The sequence below is a fragment of the Pelophylax lessonae genome (genome assembly GCF_965119305.1).
Source record: "Pelophylax lessonae genome assembly, chromosome: 10".
Lineage (NCBI taxonomy): Eukaryota > Metazoa > Chordata > Amphibia > Anura > Ranidae > Pelophylax > Pelophylax lessonae.
This window is the reverse complement of record NC_138777.1, coordinates 78,573,374-78,592,166: the sequence shown is the minus strand read 5'-3', so window position 1 is coordinate 78,592,166 and position 18,793 is coordinate 78,573,374. Positions and strand designations below refer to the sequence as shown.

Here is an 18,793-nt window from a genome sequence, read left to right as displayed (position 1 = left end):
TTATTTGATATTATTTACTATAATTTATTTCCTTCCTTACATGTTTTACATTTCATGCTAAAGGGTAACAAGATTACAGTCCCAGCCGTATTAACCATATGTAGATTTTTCTTTAAAAACTGATTTTTGTTTTTATAAATTTTTATTAAATAACAGATTTAGCGTATAGTGGCGTAATAGTCTCACGTTTTGCATGGCCTATTCTCGCTCCATCTGCAGTGGAGTGACTGTCGGTTGTGGTCTGATTATATAGTACACTTATCTATGGTTTATGCTACTACATCTGGGAAAAACGTAATCTTGCTTTATTTTTATTTTCATTATTGAGCTACACATCACATTGCATTTATCGTTTTAAGTTTGTATTTTATGTAAAATTATCTCTTTGTGTTACCTCAAGTCTGACCATTCATTGTGAATACATGTCTTGTGAATAAATATTCTTATATATTCCATACTGTAGACTGTTTTCATTAAGATTGGTACATGCTTTTAAAAAGAAATTAATTGATTAAAAATAATTTGCTACATATTGATTTGTGGAAATAAGTGGAGATTCTCCTACCTTACAGATCTTTACTTATTGACATAAATAGACACTGTTATATTCAGAGCAGTATAAATATTCTGACACAAGGGTTCCTCTGTCTGAAAAAGGCTGGTTTACATACTGTCCCTAAATATGTTTCAGTGTTATTTACACTTTTGTTCTTAGTATGTTTTACAAGAAAATGGTGAAAGCCTTTAACAACTTAATGCTGAAGCTAAACAAATTTCTCACAAACTCTACTAAATTTCTGTGATCACAGATCCAAGTATATCAGTTAAGCTTTGTAAGCTGTTATTGAACCTTTTGTAAATTTCGATTACTGAGCTTACTAGTCACCACGGTTTTCTTTTTGCTATATAAATTGCTTATATAGCGCTGACAATATATGCAGCACATTACATAACATCAGTCCCTGCCCTCAAGGAATGTATAATCTATGATACCTATCTAACATGAATACTAGGCCTGATTGGGACAGAGGCCAATTAACCTATCAGCAGGTCTTTGGAGTGCGAGAGGAAACTGTGGTACCCAAGGGAAACCCAAGCAGGCACGGGGAGCACACGCAAACTCCTAACAGGAGTTTTGCATATTTTGTTATTTTATTAAATGTAACTAAAAAAGGCAAAACTTTTTTTAATTTTGGATAGCAAAAGGAGGGTTATAGGTTTTTTGCCATCTCTGTCACATAGGGGAAGAAATCCCTCTAAAGTGAGTGAATCCCAGGGTGTCACCAAAACTAGTGTCCCCATTGGAAGATTTTCCCTCTATTACTGTTCTGATGTTTTACTTCCACTCTCAATGAAAACAGTAAACAGGACAAAGAGAGGGTGAATCTACTTAATGGGGGCACAGGCAGCAATAAAAACGGAAAGTTGTTATAACTCCTCTCCATTCTATTTAAAACTAAGTAACACTTTAACTCTCTTTCTGCCACAGCCTTTTTTGTGTTTTTTGCATTAAAAATAATTTTACGACTGAAGAGAAGTTAAAACCCTCAAAAAGTACATATTTTTTGAAAGCAGAGACCCTGGAGAATAAGAAGCTGGTAATTTCACTTTTTAGGTCACACAAGATTTACACAATGGTTTACAGAAACGCATAATATTACCCAATTTTGTGGTAATATATAAAAGAGAAGTAAATAAAAACTCAACATGTCGAGCTTTAAAATTGTGCAAATGGCAACAAACATTTGTTCCCTAAATTTTCCATAGACAATGCTTTAAAAGCCCCTAAAATGTCAAAGAATTACCTGGATAGTCTGTACCGCAATCTAAATTTTTGGTGAAAACAATCCACCCACCTGAAAGCCGACGGTCAGCTTATCGGATTTTCACACACATATGTAATACCCCTGCTGATGCTGATGTATGATATGTTGGCAGCAGCAAAATTGTTGAAAATATATATTATTTACTTTTAGCCAGTTAAAATACAAAATATTGCAAAAATATTACATATCAATGTGGTGGAGCTTTGGGCTCCTTTACACTGTATACGTTTGCAATATCTCCTTTGCTTTCTTGTTGTAAAAAGCCTGTTTACAGAGGGCAGTAGCTTATGCTGAAATTTCCACATAACTCGTTCCCCTCTCCCTTCCTCCCTTTGAACACCTCCAACCAAGGTTTTGATTAGAGGCAGCCTGTATAAAAGATATCTACTGCAGTGTTCTCCATTTACAATATAGTGATTTATGAATCCTTTTAGTGGTTAGCACTTTCACCTAGCAGCAAGAGGGTCGCTGGTTTGAATCCCAACCACGACACTACCTGTCTGGTGTTTGCATGTTCTCCCTGTGCCTGCGGGGGTTTCCTCCCACAATCCAAAGACAAGCTGGTAGGTTAATTGGATCCTGTATAAAATTGGCCCTACTATGTATGTATGAATGAATGTGAGTTAGGGACCTTAGATTGTACGCTCCTTGAGGGCAGGGACTGATGTGAAAGTGTAATGTATATGTAAAGCGCTGCGTAAAATTTACAGCACTATACAAGTACCTGAAAATAAATAAATAAATATAGTGATTTAGGAATCCTTTTCAACAGAGAGGTACTACCATTCCCTCTTATCTACACTGCTACAACACTGGTGTTAGTTGTACTAGCTCTCTCTTTCTTTTAGAAACACACTACCTGCCTCCTTTTGGGTTACTGTTCTGTTCCCCTTCCATTCCTTTCAGTGATTGCCAAACACCTCCTTTCTAGAAAGCTTTGTGAATTGCTACAAAGGTATAACATTGGAATCTGATCACAAGGAAGAGGAGACTGAGTAAATGCTTTTTTTTGAGAAATTATACTGTTGCTGTTAAGACACATCAGGAATTTATTCATGCAGAATTTGAGGTCCACTTTAAGTTACCTTTACGGGGAAAAGGGCCATCTATGAACCACATCTGGACACAGAAGAATAATTTTGATTGGACTTTACTGGTATAGAATGAGAACATTCTCATAATAATTCTGGGCAATTGTACCTTCCCTGTAAAGTATGTACTGCAACTTGCCTGTATGATCCTCAATCGGTCCTAAACGCGCTATTTGAGAAACAGGTTGACTTAAGGGGATTCACCATCACAAGGTCATATGTGAATTGCTTATTATATTTGTTAAAAATGAGGCCTATGCTGTGTAGGGTAACAGTTTGTTCTGTCAGCTATGATAAGCAGATGCTGCAAGGTAGCTTATATACTAATTTTAGGGTCACGTTGACTCATTAATTGGCTCTAGTATGTCAATGTGAGTTATGGACCTTAGATTATAAGCTCCTTTAGTCCCGGTTCACATTTCTGTGATGCGGGAACGCTGCAAAAATGCAGCGTGTTCCCACATCACATCCGCACCCCTGGCAGTTCACACTGCCATATACTATACGCAGGGGGTGTCAATTAAAAGTTGACGACACCCCCAGTTGAAATCGCATATTGCAGTGCGATCCGCAAGTTCGCACAGAATCGGATCGCACTAGTGTGAACCACCATCTGCTGCAGATAAAAAAAAGGGTCATGTGCGTGTTTAGTGTGATTGCGGTGCAAATTCAGCCATACAAACTGTATGGCTGAAATTTGCACCGCACAAAGATCACATGTAATTTAGGAGCAGTGCACTCCAAATTACATGCGATCTCTGTGATCGCACTAATGTGAACCGACACATTTTAAATAAATACATAAATACATTTAAAAAAAATTATAGATTTTAAATAAGATGGAATAAAATGTAATAAGCCTTAATATGAGGATGTTCTCATTCTGTACCAGTAAAGCCTGAACAAACTTTTCCTTATGTGTCTTTTAGTTATTTAGGTTACCTTTAACACACATCCTCAAAGAAGACATGCTTAAAAAAAGTCAGGGCTTGTTATAACTGGCAGAGTTATTATTGACCCCTTTATTTACAAATTTGAGTCTTCGGATCCCATTTTACTGAATTCCCCTAAATTCCCTGTCAATAGAGTATAATTGAAGTGGTCACTTCCTAGCTGCTCCCCAATGGAACATCAAAGTTTGCACTTCACATCCGATGGCTATCTTGAATGAATTGTTTGCAACTGATTAAATGTAAAGGTAACCTAAAACAAGTAATGCAGTGTATTTTGTCTACAGTGTATGTCACCATTTCTGATCATTCAAAATATTAAGTAAATGTGTAAACTTGCATGTGGGCATGGCAGCGTAAAGGATGGCAAACACACATTAAGAGCACCATACTATCTACTGTACTTACGGGGACAGAAATTCCACACAGTTACTAAGGGTCTGTTTCAGAACCATGATGATAGACATCTGTATGAACAGGTCAGTGATGCAACCACTTGGGTGACACTGGAAAGAAATAGAAAGAGTCAAGGGCTATCCACATATCTTAACCTATATAATCACGTGAGCCAATTCACCTACTTCTTCCAGTCTCCAGTGTCCTGCAATACGCACATAGTTTCCAGGGTGGCCATTTATTCTGTTTTTCAGAAAGGAAACGTGAAATTAATTCCTGGTCTCTGCTGGGCTAAGAATAAAGGACAGGCCTGGATGCAGTACTTTGTCATGCTCTGAATCATCTCCTGGGCTTGCAGTCCTTTTCTATAAGAACACTCTGTAGCACCTTGCAATCATAGTGCCAGATTTAAAACCATGTGTCCCACCTGGCCCTAATGCTTTTTCATTGTGGCTACAAAGGAAATACATTTGGCAACTATTTTTAAGCAAGGCAGAGCTGACACAGTTCAACGCTCCCCCCTTATCAGCAACAGATCACTGCAATAGTTATCTATTGCTACTTTTATCATCAATACAAGATACAAAAAAAATAAATCATCACTCCCCACTGACCCCTACGTTGTAATAAATGCAACAGACACATTAGATAAAATGTGTGAATGTTTGAGCAAATTTACACAGTGTTTTACCATTGGAAACTTGTGTAAATGGCACCATTTTACTGATTTCCACCTGCTGAAACCCTACTGTAGCTGTGTGTATCCTAATGTAAGGATGGAAAAGAAAAAACATTTCCTAAACTGAGAATGAATATTTAGAGTTGCTTTATTGCAATCCTTTGCAAGTGTTTAAAGGAAAACTGCCAAACATGGATTGTAAATTAGGTGTAAAATAATTTTTCTCTAGTCTGTCACCACTGTCAGAGACCCTATTATTCGCAAGGCCTGCCACCTTGCCTCTCATATAGTGTAAGGAAGATGACAATCAAATGTCATAGACACCTCTCTCCTTTCTGTGGCAGGTACTAATCACGACTTTACGGAGGGCAGTAGGCAGTAGTCACCAGAGGCGTAACTAGAACCTTCAGGGCCCCGGTGCAAGAAACCATGAAGGGCCCCCCGGACCCCTGGCCAGGGCCCTTCCCTTCAAGCCTGGGGCTCTTCCCACTGATCTTTGGACCCTTTACTCTCATTGCGGGGCCCTTTATTACGGTCCAGCAGGGGAACCCTTTCACAAGTCCTGCAAAGACAGCAGAACACAAGTGAACTGGATGGGAGGAGTGGTGGGGGCAGCATACAGAAGAACCAATCTCCTTCATTTTCCTCCTGCAGCTACAGGAGGAAAAAGGAGGACAGTGGATTTCTCTACATGCTGCCCCCACTGCCCCTCCTATCCAGGTGTACAGGGGAGCCGCGCAGGCCCCCTGGAGCATGGGGCCCGGTTGCAATTGCACCCCCTGCAGTTACGCCCTTGGTAGTCACCATCCAGAGTAGGTATTTAAAGGTGAAGACGAGCTGTTGACTTTGACATACAGTAAAAATGTGCATATCAATGACAGTGCTGTGTAATTTGCTTAAAGTGACACTAAACAATATCCTTATTTCCATAAATAATCCATATACATCCATTAAAGCAGAGTTTCGGCCTCAAAATCGAGTTTGGGCCATCCGCTTGCTGAGTGTCACCTGTAAAAGAAATGAATAGTCACGATTTTTTTTTTTTTTTAACTTACCTTGTTATTGAAGAAAATATACTCACCTTTCTTCCTCTTTCTCCCTCTACGGCCGCGGCTCGCGCCGTCACTTCCTCCTTGCATTGATTCCTGGGAGCTGAACGCCATCGCTCCCAGGAATCAAAGCGCCTGCATCGGCCCCACTCGTCAGTTCCGGTGCAGCCGCGTCATTCCCTGCTAAACAGCTTCTGCCCACACCTGAGATGGCAGTGCTGGAGAAGAAATTTTCAAGGTAAGTATTTCTTCTAAAAAGTAAGTGCGACCTGGGACAGTTCAGAAGCTATCCATTGTGGAATGCATTAGCCCTGACTGTCCCGGGGGTATTTTTATTAAAAAATTATTTCCGAGGCCGGAACTCCGCTTTAAGTAAATGGTCCTGTAATCTATTTTACAGGAAATCATTTCTCACCGACTTTTTCTGCCTTCTTGTGAAGAAAAAGCAGTGCATTTTAGTCGTGGTCTTCATCACTGCGCACAGAGAACAAATGTAGCCACCCTCTAACAGGAAGTCAGATCACAGCAGCAAAAAAAAGTAATTTGGTGATTTGAAATAGAGGATACTTTTTTGAATTAGGAATACATACTTCAAATCATTTTTTTCTTTTTTATGTATTTTTATTGTAACAAATTGTTGTTACAAAAGTAATTTCAGGCTACAACATGACCATTGACCCAATAGAACTTTTGAGGAGCCACTACTGCTATGCTAAAGCTCATACAATTTACCTTGAATCTGGAGAGGTATATAAATATAAGAAAAAATAACTTCTTGAAAAATTCCTCATTGAACCTATAATAACATGGTAAGGAAACAGAAAAAAAAGTTGATTGTGAATTTTATTACCTTCCCAAGAAGAACGCCACATAGAAGAGAGATGAAAAGTGGGTAACAAACTGAAATGTGAACACTTTGGAGGTGAAGCTGTTTTCTCTCTCTGTAAAAGTCCGTGGTTTCTCTAAAAGGAGGAATATTCGATCAGATGTGTTATTCATCCAATAATGCCCTTGTTTTATCCCCTCTACAGTATCTCTATCTGCTTAGTGGTTGCAGCATAGAAGGAGTTCTACTCTTTATTATTTTTTGGCCTTTTCTATACACTTAAAACAAAAAGGCTGACATTGCCAAGCTCCTTCCTGAAATGCTAGTACGCCTCAAATTTGACTTCCAGCTCTGTGCAGCCTTCTGTGAAAAGCAGTTACAAAAACTGCCACACAAAAGCAGAACATTACATATGTTCTGTACAATTTGTTTTCCAAGTTGCCATATTGCAAATTGGGAATGAGGCAATATACGAAAGTTACTGTACTTTTGCTTAAAATTTAAAAGAAAGAATTGCATTAACAGAACTACAGAAAGAGCTTTTATCAATGGGACTTTATGATGGCCCCATAGATATGTGTATTTGGCTAGCAACATTTTTACATTCCCAAATAACACCATTTTTGTGTGAAGTCATTCAGTCATTTAAGGTCTGTAAAACCAGGGGATTAAAAGGATTATGGGCACCTTATGGTACTTTCAATAGCCCCCCATGCAAGCTACGCTGTAAAGAAGGGTTTCTTTACTAGGATTCTGCAACACTGTTGTTCAAATAAATACAGAATCTCTCAAAAGTGAGTACACCCCTCACATTTTTGTAAATATTTTATATCTTTTTATGTGACAACACTGAAGAAAGTACACTTTGCTACAATGCAAAGTAGTGAGTGTACAGCTTGTATAACAGTGTAAATTTGCTGTCCCCTCAAAATAACTCAACACACAGCCATTAATGTCTAAACCACTGACAACAAAAGTGAGTACACCCCTAAGTGGAAATGTCCAAATTGGGACAAAGTGTCAATATTTGTGTGGCCACCTTTATTTTCCAGCCCTGCCTTTACCCTATTGGGCATTGAGTTCACCAGAGCTTCACAGGTTGCCACTGGAATCCGCTTTCAGTCCTCCATGACGACATCACGTGGATGTTAGAGACCTTGCGTTCCTCCACCTTCCGTTTGAGGATGCCCCACATATGCTCAATAGGGTTTAGGTCTGGAAATATGCTTGGCCAGCTTCTTTAGCAAGGCAGTGGTCATCTTGGAGGTGTTTTTATGTTTGTTATGTTGGAATACTGCCCTGCGGCCCAGTCTCTGAAAAGGAGGGGATCATACTCTGCTTCAGTATGTCACAGTACATGTTGACATTCATGGTTCCCTCAATGAACTGTAGCTCCCCAGTGGTGGTAGCACTCCTGCAGCCCCAGACCATGACACTTCCACCACCATGCTTGACTGTAGGCAAAACACACCTGCCTTTGTACTCCCCACCTGGTTGCCGCCACATACGCTTGATACCATCTGAACCAAATAAGTTTATCTTGGTCTCATCAGACCACAGGACATGGTTCCAGTAATCCATTTTAATGCATTTAGTCTGCTTGTCTTCAGCAAACTGTTTGCGGGCTTTCTTGTGCATCATCTTTAGAAGAGGCTTTCTTCTGGGAGGACAGTCATGCAGACCAATTTGATGCAGTGTGCGATGTATGGTCTGAGCACTGACAGGATGACCCCCCACCCCTTCAACCCCTACAGCAATATGCTGGCAGCACTCATATGATTATTTCTCAAAGACAACCTCTGGATATGATGCTGAGCACGTGCACTCAACTTCTTTGGTCGACCATGGTGAGGCCTATTCTGAGTGGAACCTGTCCTGTTAAACCGCTGTATGGTCTTGGCCACCATGCTGCAGCTCAGTTTCAGGGTTTTAGCAATCTTCTTATAGCCTAGGCCATCTTTATGTAGAGCAACAATTATTTTTTTCAGATCCTCAGAGTTCTTTGCCATGAGGTGCCATGTTGATCTTCCAGTGACCAGTATGAGAGAGTGAGAGCGATAACACCAAATTAAACACACCATTGGGCCCAATTTTGACATTTTCACTTAGAGGTGTACTCACTTTTGTTGCCAGTGGTTTCGAAATGAATGGCTGTGTGTTGAGTTATTTTAAGGGGACAGCAAATTTACACTGTTATACAAGCTGTAAACTCACTACTTTACATTGTAGCAAAGTGTAATTTCTTCAGTGTTGTCACATGAAAAGATAAAATAATATTTACAAAAATGTGAGGGGTGTACTCACTTTTGTGAGATACTGTATATTTTCCACGAAGCACCAGGTAATGATAGTGTATCCGCTAAGCAGCGACATGCTGTTAGCATTTCCACTGAGCATCATTGTGTTGTTAATGTTTCCATTGAGGACTAATGTACTGTTCCTGTATCAGTTAAATAATAATACACTGTGGTTGATTTACTAAAACTAGAGAGTGCAAAATCTGATGCAGTTCTGCATAGAAACCAATCAGCTTCTATTTTTTTTTTTTTTTATGACAAAGCTTAATTGAACAAGCTGAAGTTAGAAGGTGATAAGCTACCCTGAACAGTTGCATCGGGTTTTGCACTTTCCAGTTTTAATAAAGCCACCCCACAGTTGGCACTTCCGGTGTGCACCAATGCACTGTCAGTGTTAATGCAATTTATTTGTGATTTTATGTATTATTATATCTGCAACTGACTGATCACATCAATGTGTAGTGAGATGTGGATCAGAAAATTTCTCTCTGAGACCTGAACATTGTTTTAATGTTCAGTGAGCATAAACCGGTTGAGAATGACTGCTCTAGAGGTTGATAGAGGTTCCATGAGCATTAGCAAATATATCTCCAAACTAAATCCACCACCAATATTAGGGGCAGAATGTTCCACTGACATCAAATGGAAGAAGTCACTTCTAGAGTAACCGCCAATAGAAGGGGCACTATACCAATGTAACAATGTAATGGGGGCAGTTTTTCATTGATATCCAAAGGGAGCACTTCTCCACTTATCACCAACATAAAGCATTATTCTACTGGCCACCAATGAAAGTGGGTCTTCTACTTACCACCAGTGTTAGAGAACGTTTTTACACTGACCATCACTAAGGGTCGTTGGGGCGGCGGAGGAGTACTGTACAAAAATAACAAAGTCTTGGAAACTCTAGCCAGTTGGGGAGCCATTATCACTTTATTAGTGTATGACATAAAACAACCAGTCGGGTCATGTTTATATATCATACACTAATAAAGTGATCATGATCCTCCAACTAGGATGAGTTTCCAAGCCCTTCTATTAATGCACCCATTTCCACAATCTTTATACACTTGAAGTAACCCACTCTGAGGACCCTCCACAGGTAGAGATGCCACAGACCTACCCATCACCAACAAAGTCTAGCACTCTCTCACATGTACACTATGCTAACCACTGTAGGGGCATTTCTTTACTGACTTTAGCACAAGGGTGCGTTTTTCTACTGACCTCCAGTGTGAAGGGGCATTTCTCTACTCCCCAAAAGTGTAACTAATCAACTTTCATTGTCTGTGTGGCTTTTCAGTCCATGGTTATTTTTTTCCACTTCATAAGTATTAGTGAAAATATTTTTTGGGGTATAGAGCAGGGTGTTGATATATAATTCTATGTGTCAATTAAATACTCTGTGTACGACATATTCTTTGTTTTCTTTAACTTACTGACACTAAGTTAATACACTAACGTACCTAGACCTGCAGATAAAAGAATTTTTAGAAGGGTTTCTCCAAGTCCTAAACAGTATTTCAGTGTTCTCAGGTACAGAAGGTTGAAAAAGGTGGTCTAATAAAGGAGTGATCTTTTTCACTCAGTATCCTTTTGTACTCCCGAATATGACACTGTCATTGAGGTATCTGCTTACACCTACACTTCTGCAAGGAGACTCCGATTATACATAGCCATGCACAGGCTTGTTTTCTTCACCCATCACTTATTACAATATAAAAGAGTGACTCACCCAGATTACACAAATGAGTAGATACAACACGATTCACCTGCACAGAGAGAATAATACGCCTGATAAATACGCTATATTAGCAACTTTAACAAAAGCAGACTTCATATAATGTGTTCTCCACTTCAGTTTGGTAAAGAACTCCTCCAGGAACAAATCAAATCAATCACTAGAGTAAAGGCAATCTAGCAATTTAAAACCACTTTGCTAAAGTCAAAGCCTTCTAAATGTAGCATTAATATAAATGGATATAATCCACTGTAATCTGATTCAGCAAACATCAATGGCAACTATAAGGGTTAAAAGTATATGTAATTGTTACAGTGTAAATAATTATTTCAGTGTTGGGCATGCTGATCACTATACTGACATTCAAGCAGCAGTATCTTACACTTTTTTTGCCAAGTCTTCTAGTGGCCATGTGATCATGTGACTGCTCTAGCTGCATTCACATCCAGCGTAGCAGTGGTTGGGTGTATGTACACTAGGAAACCTCCAAGTCGCTTTTTCTTCAGTCCTGTCCACTCACTAAAGGCTGAAAATAAATAAACCATATTGTGTTCATGCTCCTGGAATTTCAGCAGCAACCTAGCAGTGTTGTCAGCTCACTCCTGGAAATGACCCAATGTGCTTAAAGCCCAACTCAAGGTTTTGTGTTTTATTTGAGCCAAGCTAACCCAAATGAACAACTATCAGTGATGCATAAACCGCATGTAGCATTAGCTACAAACCTTATACAGAGCTGTGCTCTGGCAGTGGTACAGAGACTTTCCCTCCTGCTCCCGAAACAAAATCAAACTGGGCTAAGCACTGCTCGGCCATTCACAGGAAGCTTTGTAGGAATACAAGGCTTCCTCTGATTGGCAAGGTAGAGATCATTAATCCATTCACCCACCTCTCCATCTCAGTCAAGCAGAGGAAGCCTTGCATTTATTCAAAAAAAAATTACAAGACTTCTTGTGAATGGCTGCACAGTGCTCTGCCCCACTTAATTTTGTACCAGAAATGGGGTGGGAAGTCCCCGTGCCACTGTCGGAACTTAGCTGTTGCTACAAACCTTTTGTATAGCGTTGATGGCATACACATTTCTTAGTAAAAGGAAATAGTTTGTTTGGACCAGCTTGACCCAAACAATCTAAAGTAACATAAAACCCAAAGTTAGGCTTTAAGACTGGGGGGTCACCAGGTTGACAAAAGCGTATATAATAATTGTAGCACTGCCCCGTAGGCCTTGCTGTGTGATGACTTCTTGGGTCTCCCCCTGATTACCTGAAAACAGTCACTAGGGGATTTTTCACGTATCCACCCTTACTTCCGTTTGCTTGTTACTCAATTAACAGTCCAGGGGATTTTTTTTATTTATTTTGGAACTTGGATGGGAGAAGGGAATAGTGGTATACTCAAACTTGGAATATTCACAGTAGATAAGGACAACTCTCACTTGGCCTCACCAGGTTATTTGTGGAAGCAGACACACTGCTTTAAGCATACTGCCACTTGTATGGAAGAATTGAGTGCTCTTGCTCTCTCTAGCAGTAGACTTGATGCAACTACATTTTCTTCAGGACACTCTCTAGCATCCCCTTGACTGACACCTGCCCACTGACTCTTCCAGCAGAAGGGGTGGCTCTTTCAGGATAGGTCCCATGACACAGATCTGTACTCCTTGTCGGCAGAATCCGATCCTTTCCAGTGTCTCCCCTCCAGTCAGCTCTGCCAGACCCCTAGGTTCAGTTTCTCTCTGACTCTCAGGCCCTCAGGTTGACCACCTGAGGCCACATAGCAGCTTATACAGAGGAGGGGCAGCTGCCCTCTCCCTTTGGGACCCTGCTCCCAGCTAAAATACCCAGAGCATATGTGCCCTTGGCATTTATACAGTATCCCAGCGTGCACCAAGCACTTTAGTCTGCCATTTACCAAGGCCTTAACAATTCCTGTGCCCTCAGTTATCAGGTTTCCTGCCACTGTCCAATATGCCTCCCTTTTGAACCAGTATGAAACATTTTATACAAGCTGAGCTGCATCTGAGAACCATGTGCAGACCCTACCAAAGGATCCTGCTCTCTGGTAGGCAGAGAGCCATATAAGTTTACCTGGCAATCTCTCTGGTAAGGAGAAAGACCTAAAAACTATACCATCTTTTCAAGCACCTACCTAGGAAGGTGCTACATAATGAACATTAAAAAAACAAATGGGCTTACTTGAATTTGTGCCAGGTAAGACATAATTTTGTTATTTTTCATTATTAAGGTTTAAATATACTTTAAACAAGCAAAAATAACAAGTAAAGATAATTAGATGTGCTCAAAGGCACACATGCAATATAAAATAAATCTTAACCCAAATATTTTATGTAAAGAAGCACAAAGGAGCATACATTAATTTTGTCACGAAACCGTTACATTTCCCATTAACACTTCTGGGCCTTGTTTTTCAACAAGGGAACTTTTGGGAGAAGTGGTCGTGCTGGGCTTAGAAAAGTCCTTCACTAGTCAAGGGGAATAAGGGGAAATTATATATCAAGTAGTTATCAAATCAAAGTAGGCAACTGACTAGTTAGTATGCATTAAAATATTTTATCAAACTGTATCTGGAGCAACAGTCTACACAAATGTCCACTAAAGTCATAGGATAATATACATATACTGTGACAGTGTCCTGTATCATTTAAAAACACAGAGGAGACTCACCTTGGTCATGATGACAATGGTAAGGTAATGAAGAACAGCTCCAGACATAACTGCAGCTGTGTTAGCATGTTCCTTAAGCAAGTCCCAAGAAGAGCGCATAAAGACCACAGTCACCACCACACGGTATACAACCAAGGCCTGTGCTATACCAATTAATATGGCAATCTACCAGGTAAATATGTTAAAGAGAGAAAGTGATGGTTAGATAAGCAGTAATAATTGATCAATAAAAAATATTTAGAAAAACATATAGAATATATTGAAATTCCATACCATGACAGCCACTCCCAGAAGAACCAAAGTGGAGCGGAGGTAAGAATGTTGGTGTTCCTGGATACTACATTCTGGATTATTAATCAGCTCCAGAGCCAGCTCCTCCTGCAAAGAATACATAATGATCCCTGTACATATACTAGACCCGATGGAAAGACATACCGTGAACACACATTTAGAAGTTTTTTATACATGAAGGCTCGGCTTCTGTCAAGTAATTTTGGAAATTCACTGCAGGTTATGATATTTCTTAATGAAACACAATCCATTTTTTTCTTATATTCTATGGATGGCTCTATTTTCTTGCAAGTATCGCAGAACCCTTCAGAAGTAGGACACCTTAGTTTAGTATCTATAGCAATCAGAGACGTGTATAGTCTTTCCATGTGGTACTCAAAAAAGGTATACCTCATCCTCATCCCAGCTGTACAGGTTCCACCAAAAGACATCTCTTGCCCTCTGCCTCTTCCACAGTTCTAAGAACACAGTAGCTGAAAAAGACATTAGAAAATTGCAAGTCATTTTCAGATACGTGTATTTATTGAAGTACTTTATTTGAGCAATACATGTAGTATGTAAATATACAACCTACCTAAGATCTAGCAAACCCAAACATAAATCAAGACAATAGTAATGAAATACCTGAATATATGTGCAGATGGGCAAGGGTTCAATTAAAAAAAAAAAAAACTCTGATAGCTTCTTCTGCAATGTAATTGCCATTTAGCACTGCTCTACTTTTTTGGTAATACTGTACCTAAACAAAATTTCAGTGGTTTTAGTGGTATTTGATCACCATTGGGTTATTTTTTATTACATTTAAAAAAAAGAAAAAAAGACTGAACATTATAAAAAAAACAATATTTTTTTTACTGTTTGATAAAAAAAAAACATATCCAATAAAAAACATTAAAAAAAAAATTAAATTTCTTCATAAAATGATGGCCAAAATGTATTCTGGCTACATCTGCTATGTCTTGTAAAAATTTAAACCCAATTAGTGTAGATTAATTGGTTTGTGAGAAAGTTATAGCGTCTATAAAACTATGGTATACAGTATATATTGGATTTTGTTTTTTTGTTTTTTTTTACTACCACCAAAGGTAGAGATCAGTGACTTATAATGGGACTGCAATAGTGCAGCAGAAATCTGACACTAACGGAAGCTGGGGGGCTGACTAACTGGCACTAACATCACCAGTGACACCAATACAGTTATCAGTGAAAATACTATACATGATCACTGTACTCATGACACTAGCTGGGAAGGGGTTAACATATAGGGTAGTCAAGGGGGTAAATGTGTGTCTGATTATATGTAATGTGTGCTGCTTTTTACTACAGGTCCTTGTTTTCTTATCCCTCTGAATCCGAGAGCTTTTTCCCCCTGTGCAGAGCCCTCTGTTGATTGTAAGCACAGGTCTCTGGTCTGTGATTGGACACAGCTGATCAGCAGGTCCCAGCCAGTTTCCCTCAACTCTGAAACAGGCAGTAATGAACTAGCACATTACTCCCCCGTACGCGTTGCGTCAACAATTAAGACCCCGCTGACGAAGTCGATGACGCAACGCGTACGGGAGAGGAGCCTGCACGTCATTACGCCGATCCGGAGGTACCAGGAAGTGTCCTGAATGCTGCTGTGAGCTGGCACGGCTTTAGTGCCTAGTAATGTAAGTGCAATATTTTACCATTACCAATAAATAGCCCCCTAATAAATACAGAGAGCATTAGATCTCCTCCTTTATATCTTCCATCATTTACAATCCAATATCTGAGAGACTGGTTGGAAGTGGAGGCAGAGGAGATTACCAGGCGACCGTTGATGTTTATCTATATGCCTGTTTTGACTTACTTGAGGTGAGCTGCTAATCTCCCTATTCTTCACTGGAGCACTTTGAGTGAAGCATGCAGCACTTTATGCACAGATGAAGATTGATTTATTCAATAGTCACTGAAATTGCACTGTGTATTGGGACTTTTGTATCACATCCTTTGTTTCTTTGTCATTTAACATCAAGTCACTATATACATTCTTATTCACATTTATATTGTGTTATTGGGACTTTCAATATCACGTTTGTATGAGTCATATTGATTTATGAGCATCACATTTAATTTTTGTCACATTATATAATTTTTAGTGACACTTTCAAGCGATTGTTTATTCACTCAGCGCAGCAATATTATTTATTGATTACTGTGGGTGTTTTGTGTTTGGCACTGAATGCTTGCAGCTTTGTGTGTTTTTTACTTTATCAATTGGGGATTGCGCTGATTATTTACTTATTTTATTAAGAAAAGAAAGGTAGCCAGAATATTTATGGGAACCAAGCCAATCCCTTGATAAGCATGTTCAGTAGGTGGCTGAAGCCTGGAGTAGAGTGTGTGGTTTCTGGTCCAGTCCTGCCAGTGGAGCCCCCTGTCCAAAGGGGCTCTGATCATCAGGGCAGTCTGCTGGAGACACTGCTTGAAGGCCATCGAGGTCCCAGTTGTTGCCTAAGCTGGGGGGGCTTTTTTTTCCCTCAGTGTCTGGAGAAGCTCACTGGAGGATACCCAATGGATCGTCTAGCTGTCCTGTGGCATCGCGAGTCTGTCTCCCTCACTTCAACTTTTGTTGAAGTAGCTTGTTGGAAAACTGTTGGCCGATCGGAGCTTGCATGCAATCAGTTTGGGTATCCTTATAGCCGCTAACAGAATACAACAGCCCAGCAGCAGAGATTCGTCCATCTATGCTGTTTTGCACAGAGCAGCCCAGATCCTCCTCTTCTCCGGTTCCTGGCTGGAGCTCCTGGCCCCTCCCTCCTGTTGCAGCTTTCTATGGGGGTATCTGAGTCCAGCTGCAGCTCCATGTATCCATTCGGACATGGAGCTGCCATTCGGCCCCGCCCCTCTCTCTGATTGGCTAACTGACTTTTATCGACAGCAGCGGAAGCCAATGGCACCGCTGCTGTGTCTCAGCCAATCAGGAGAGAGAGTTCTGGATGACTGAAGCACGCATGGACAACGCTAAATAGAAAGGAGGCTCAGGTAAGTATTAAGGGGGCTGCTGCACACAGAAGGCTTTTTATCTTAAAGCGGTTGTAAACCCTCTGAAAAAAAAAAAAAAATACCTGCAAGATAAAGGCATAATGTATTAGCATGTATCACAAACTAGCACCTTAAAACCAAGCCCTCCCAGCGGTGCACAGCCATCTCTGAAAGGGCAGACAACTTCTCCCATCCTTTCTTCCAGGATTGTGGGCTCCGGTGTTGTGAGTGGCTGGGGCTGCGATAACGTCACTTCCGTGCATGCGCACGGGAGCCCACAGTCCCGGGAAGAAGCTCGGAAGTTCCGGCACAGTACGCTGGACCTTTGGAGTGCATGCACCACTGACGTTAGCGGCTGCATGCAGGGTAAATATCTCCTAAACTGTGCAGGTTTAGGAGATATTCATTTTACCTACCAATAAGCCCTATCATAGGCTTACCTGTAGGTAAAAACAAAAAAGCGGGGTGTACAACCACTTTAATGCATAGAATGTATTAGGATAAAAAACCTTCTGACTTTACAACCCCTTTAAGTTGAGAGTGTTTTGTATTGTACTGGATAATTTCGTATTTTCAGGGCGAAAGCAGACAGATCAGGTTTTTATATGTGCATAAATGTATCTGTGATCATAGCTAATACGGATGTATTAATCATTGGTATTGGTTATGGATGAGTTAAGCATTTAAAGTGTAATACCAGTCAGGACAGTTTTTGTTTTTAGATAGAGTGGGGAAGGGTTAGATCTCCTGTCAGGTTTTTACTGCCATCTGGGGCACAGCTGGAGAGATTTTTCCTCACTTACTGTCACAGGGACATTGGTTTCCCCTGATGGGAAGGGAGGAAAGCTCTGCAATACAGACACAGAGGACACAACACACTTGGTAGAAGTATTTGGACGATTGTAACGGAACTATGCAGGCATTGGGTAATATCCGCTAAGAAGGAGGGTTAGTTTTAGATGTGCTCCAGAAATAAAAAAGGTTTATACTTGAAAAGTTCTATTATTTAAAAAGCATAGGTACACTTCTAGGAATCTTCAAAATGGGAGACATATATATTATACTTACCCCAAACTGCCATAAACATTGCAAAGAATACGGTGCCTTCATTATCAAATAAATGGGTCACCTGCAGAGGAAAAACTTGGTCAGTAAAAAAAAAAAATCAAATAACATTTTCTACATATACAGTGATTGAATCATCTGATGTTTGCCTCCAAATAGTATGTGCGCCCAACTGGAGATGTACATAGCAATGAATAACTTGAGAGCTGGCATGAATTGGAGGCAGTTCCATCCATCAACACACCAGACTTACATAACCACTTGACCGCAGGAAGGTTTTACCCCTTTCACGACCATGGCATTTTTTGCTATTTTGCACTGTGCTACTTTAACTGGCAATTGCCGGAAAACAAAAAAACGAGTACCCCTGGGCACTCCATGCTACACTATGTAAAAAGACAAATATATGTACACCGTGACAATATGTGTTGCTGCTAGGATCTAGGAGTGCTCCACTCACTCTGAATATTACAAGGACACAATCTGAAAAGATCCAGTGCTACACATTATTTTCCTAAACACCATGCAATCCACTAGCGATCTCAGTATTCCACAGATAAAAAGTGACAAAAAACAATCCACGTGTAGTTCGAATCTTAGGGTCAGTACACACTAGTGGGATGCCAGACGCATGCCGCATTGCCATGCAGTCCACATGCAATGTAAATTTAGCCATACAAACTGTATGGCTGAATTCTCATCCCTTTCGGACCAAACTCGTGCAGGACCCTTTTTTTTGTCTGCACTGGAATCGGCCTTTTGCAAACTCATTGCAGGGTGTCGTTAACATATACTGCAATCAGTTCGCATGAACAGGTTGCAATTTTGATGCGGTGCGGATTTGCGCTGTAAATTCGCACCGCATCTAGTGGGAATCGGCTCTTAACCAGTT

The 18,793-nt window shown here is 40.2% G+C and overlaps 1 protein-coding gene across 1 annotated transcript in view; it reads right to left on the bottom strand.

Annotated features, from left to right (window-relative positions):
- The window catches only part of ANO9 (anoctamin 9), a 130,492-nt gene that overhangs the window by 28,345 nt on the left and 83,354 nt on the right, over positions 1–18,793 (bottom strand). Inside the window, exons 10-17 of the mRNA XM_082269728.1 lie at positions 17,905–17,965; positions 14,218–14,300; positions 13,810–13,914; positions 13,537–13,701; positions 10,850–10,886; positions 6,842–6,953; positions 4,449–4,506; positions 4,276–4,373 (exon numbers count right to left, since the gene is read on the bottom strand). Coding sequence (XP_082125854.1) covers positions 4,276–4,373; positions 4,449–4,506; positions 6,842–6,953; positions 10,850–10,886; positions 13,537–13,701; positions 13,810–13,914; positions 14,218–14,300; positions 17,905–17,965 — 719 coding nt within the window. The remainder of the gene's footprint in view (positions 1–4,275; positions 4,374–4,448; positions 4,507–6,841; positions 6,954–10,849; positions 10,887–13,536; positions 13,702–13,809; positions 13,915–14,217; positions 14,301–17,904; positions 17,966–18,793) is intronic.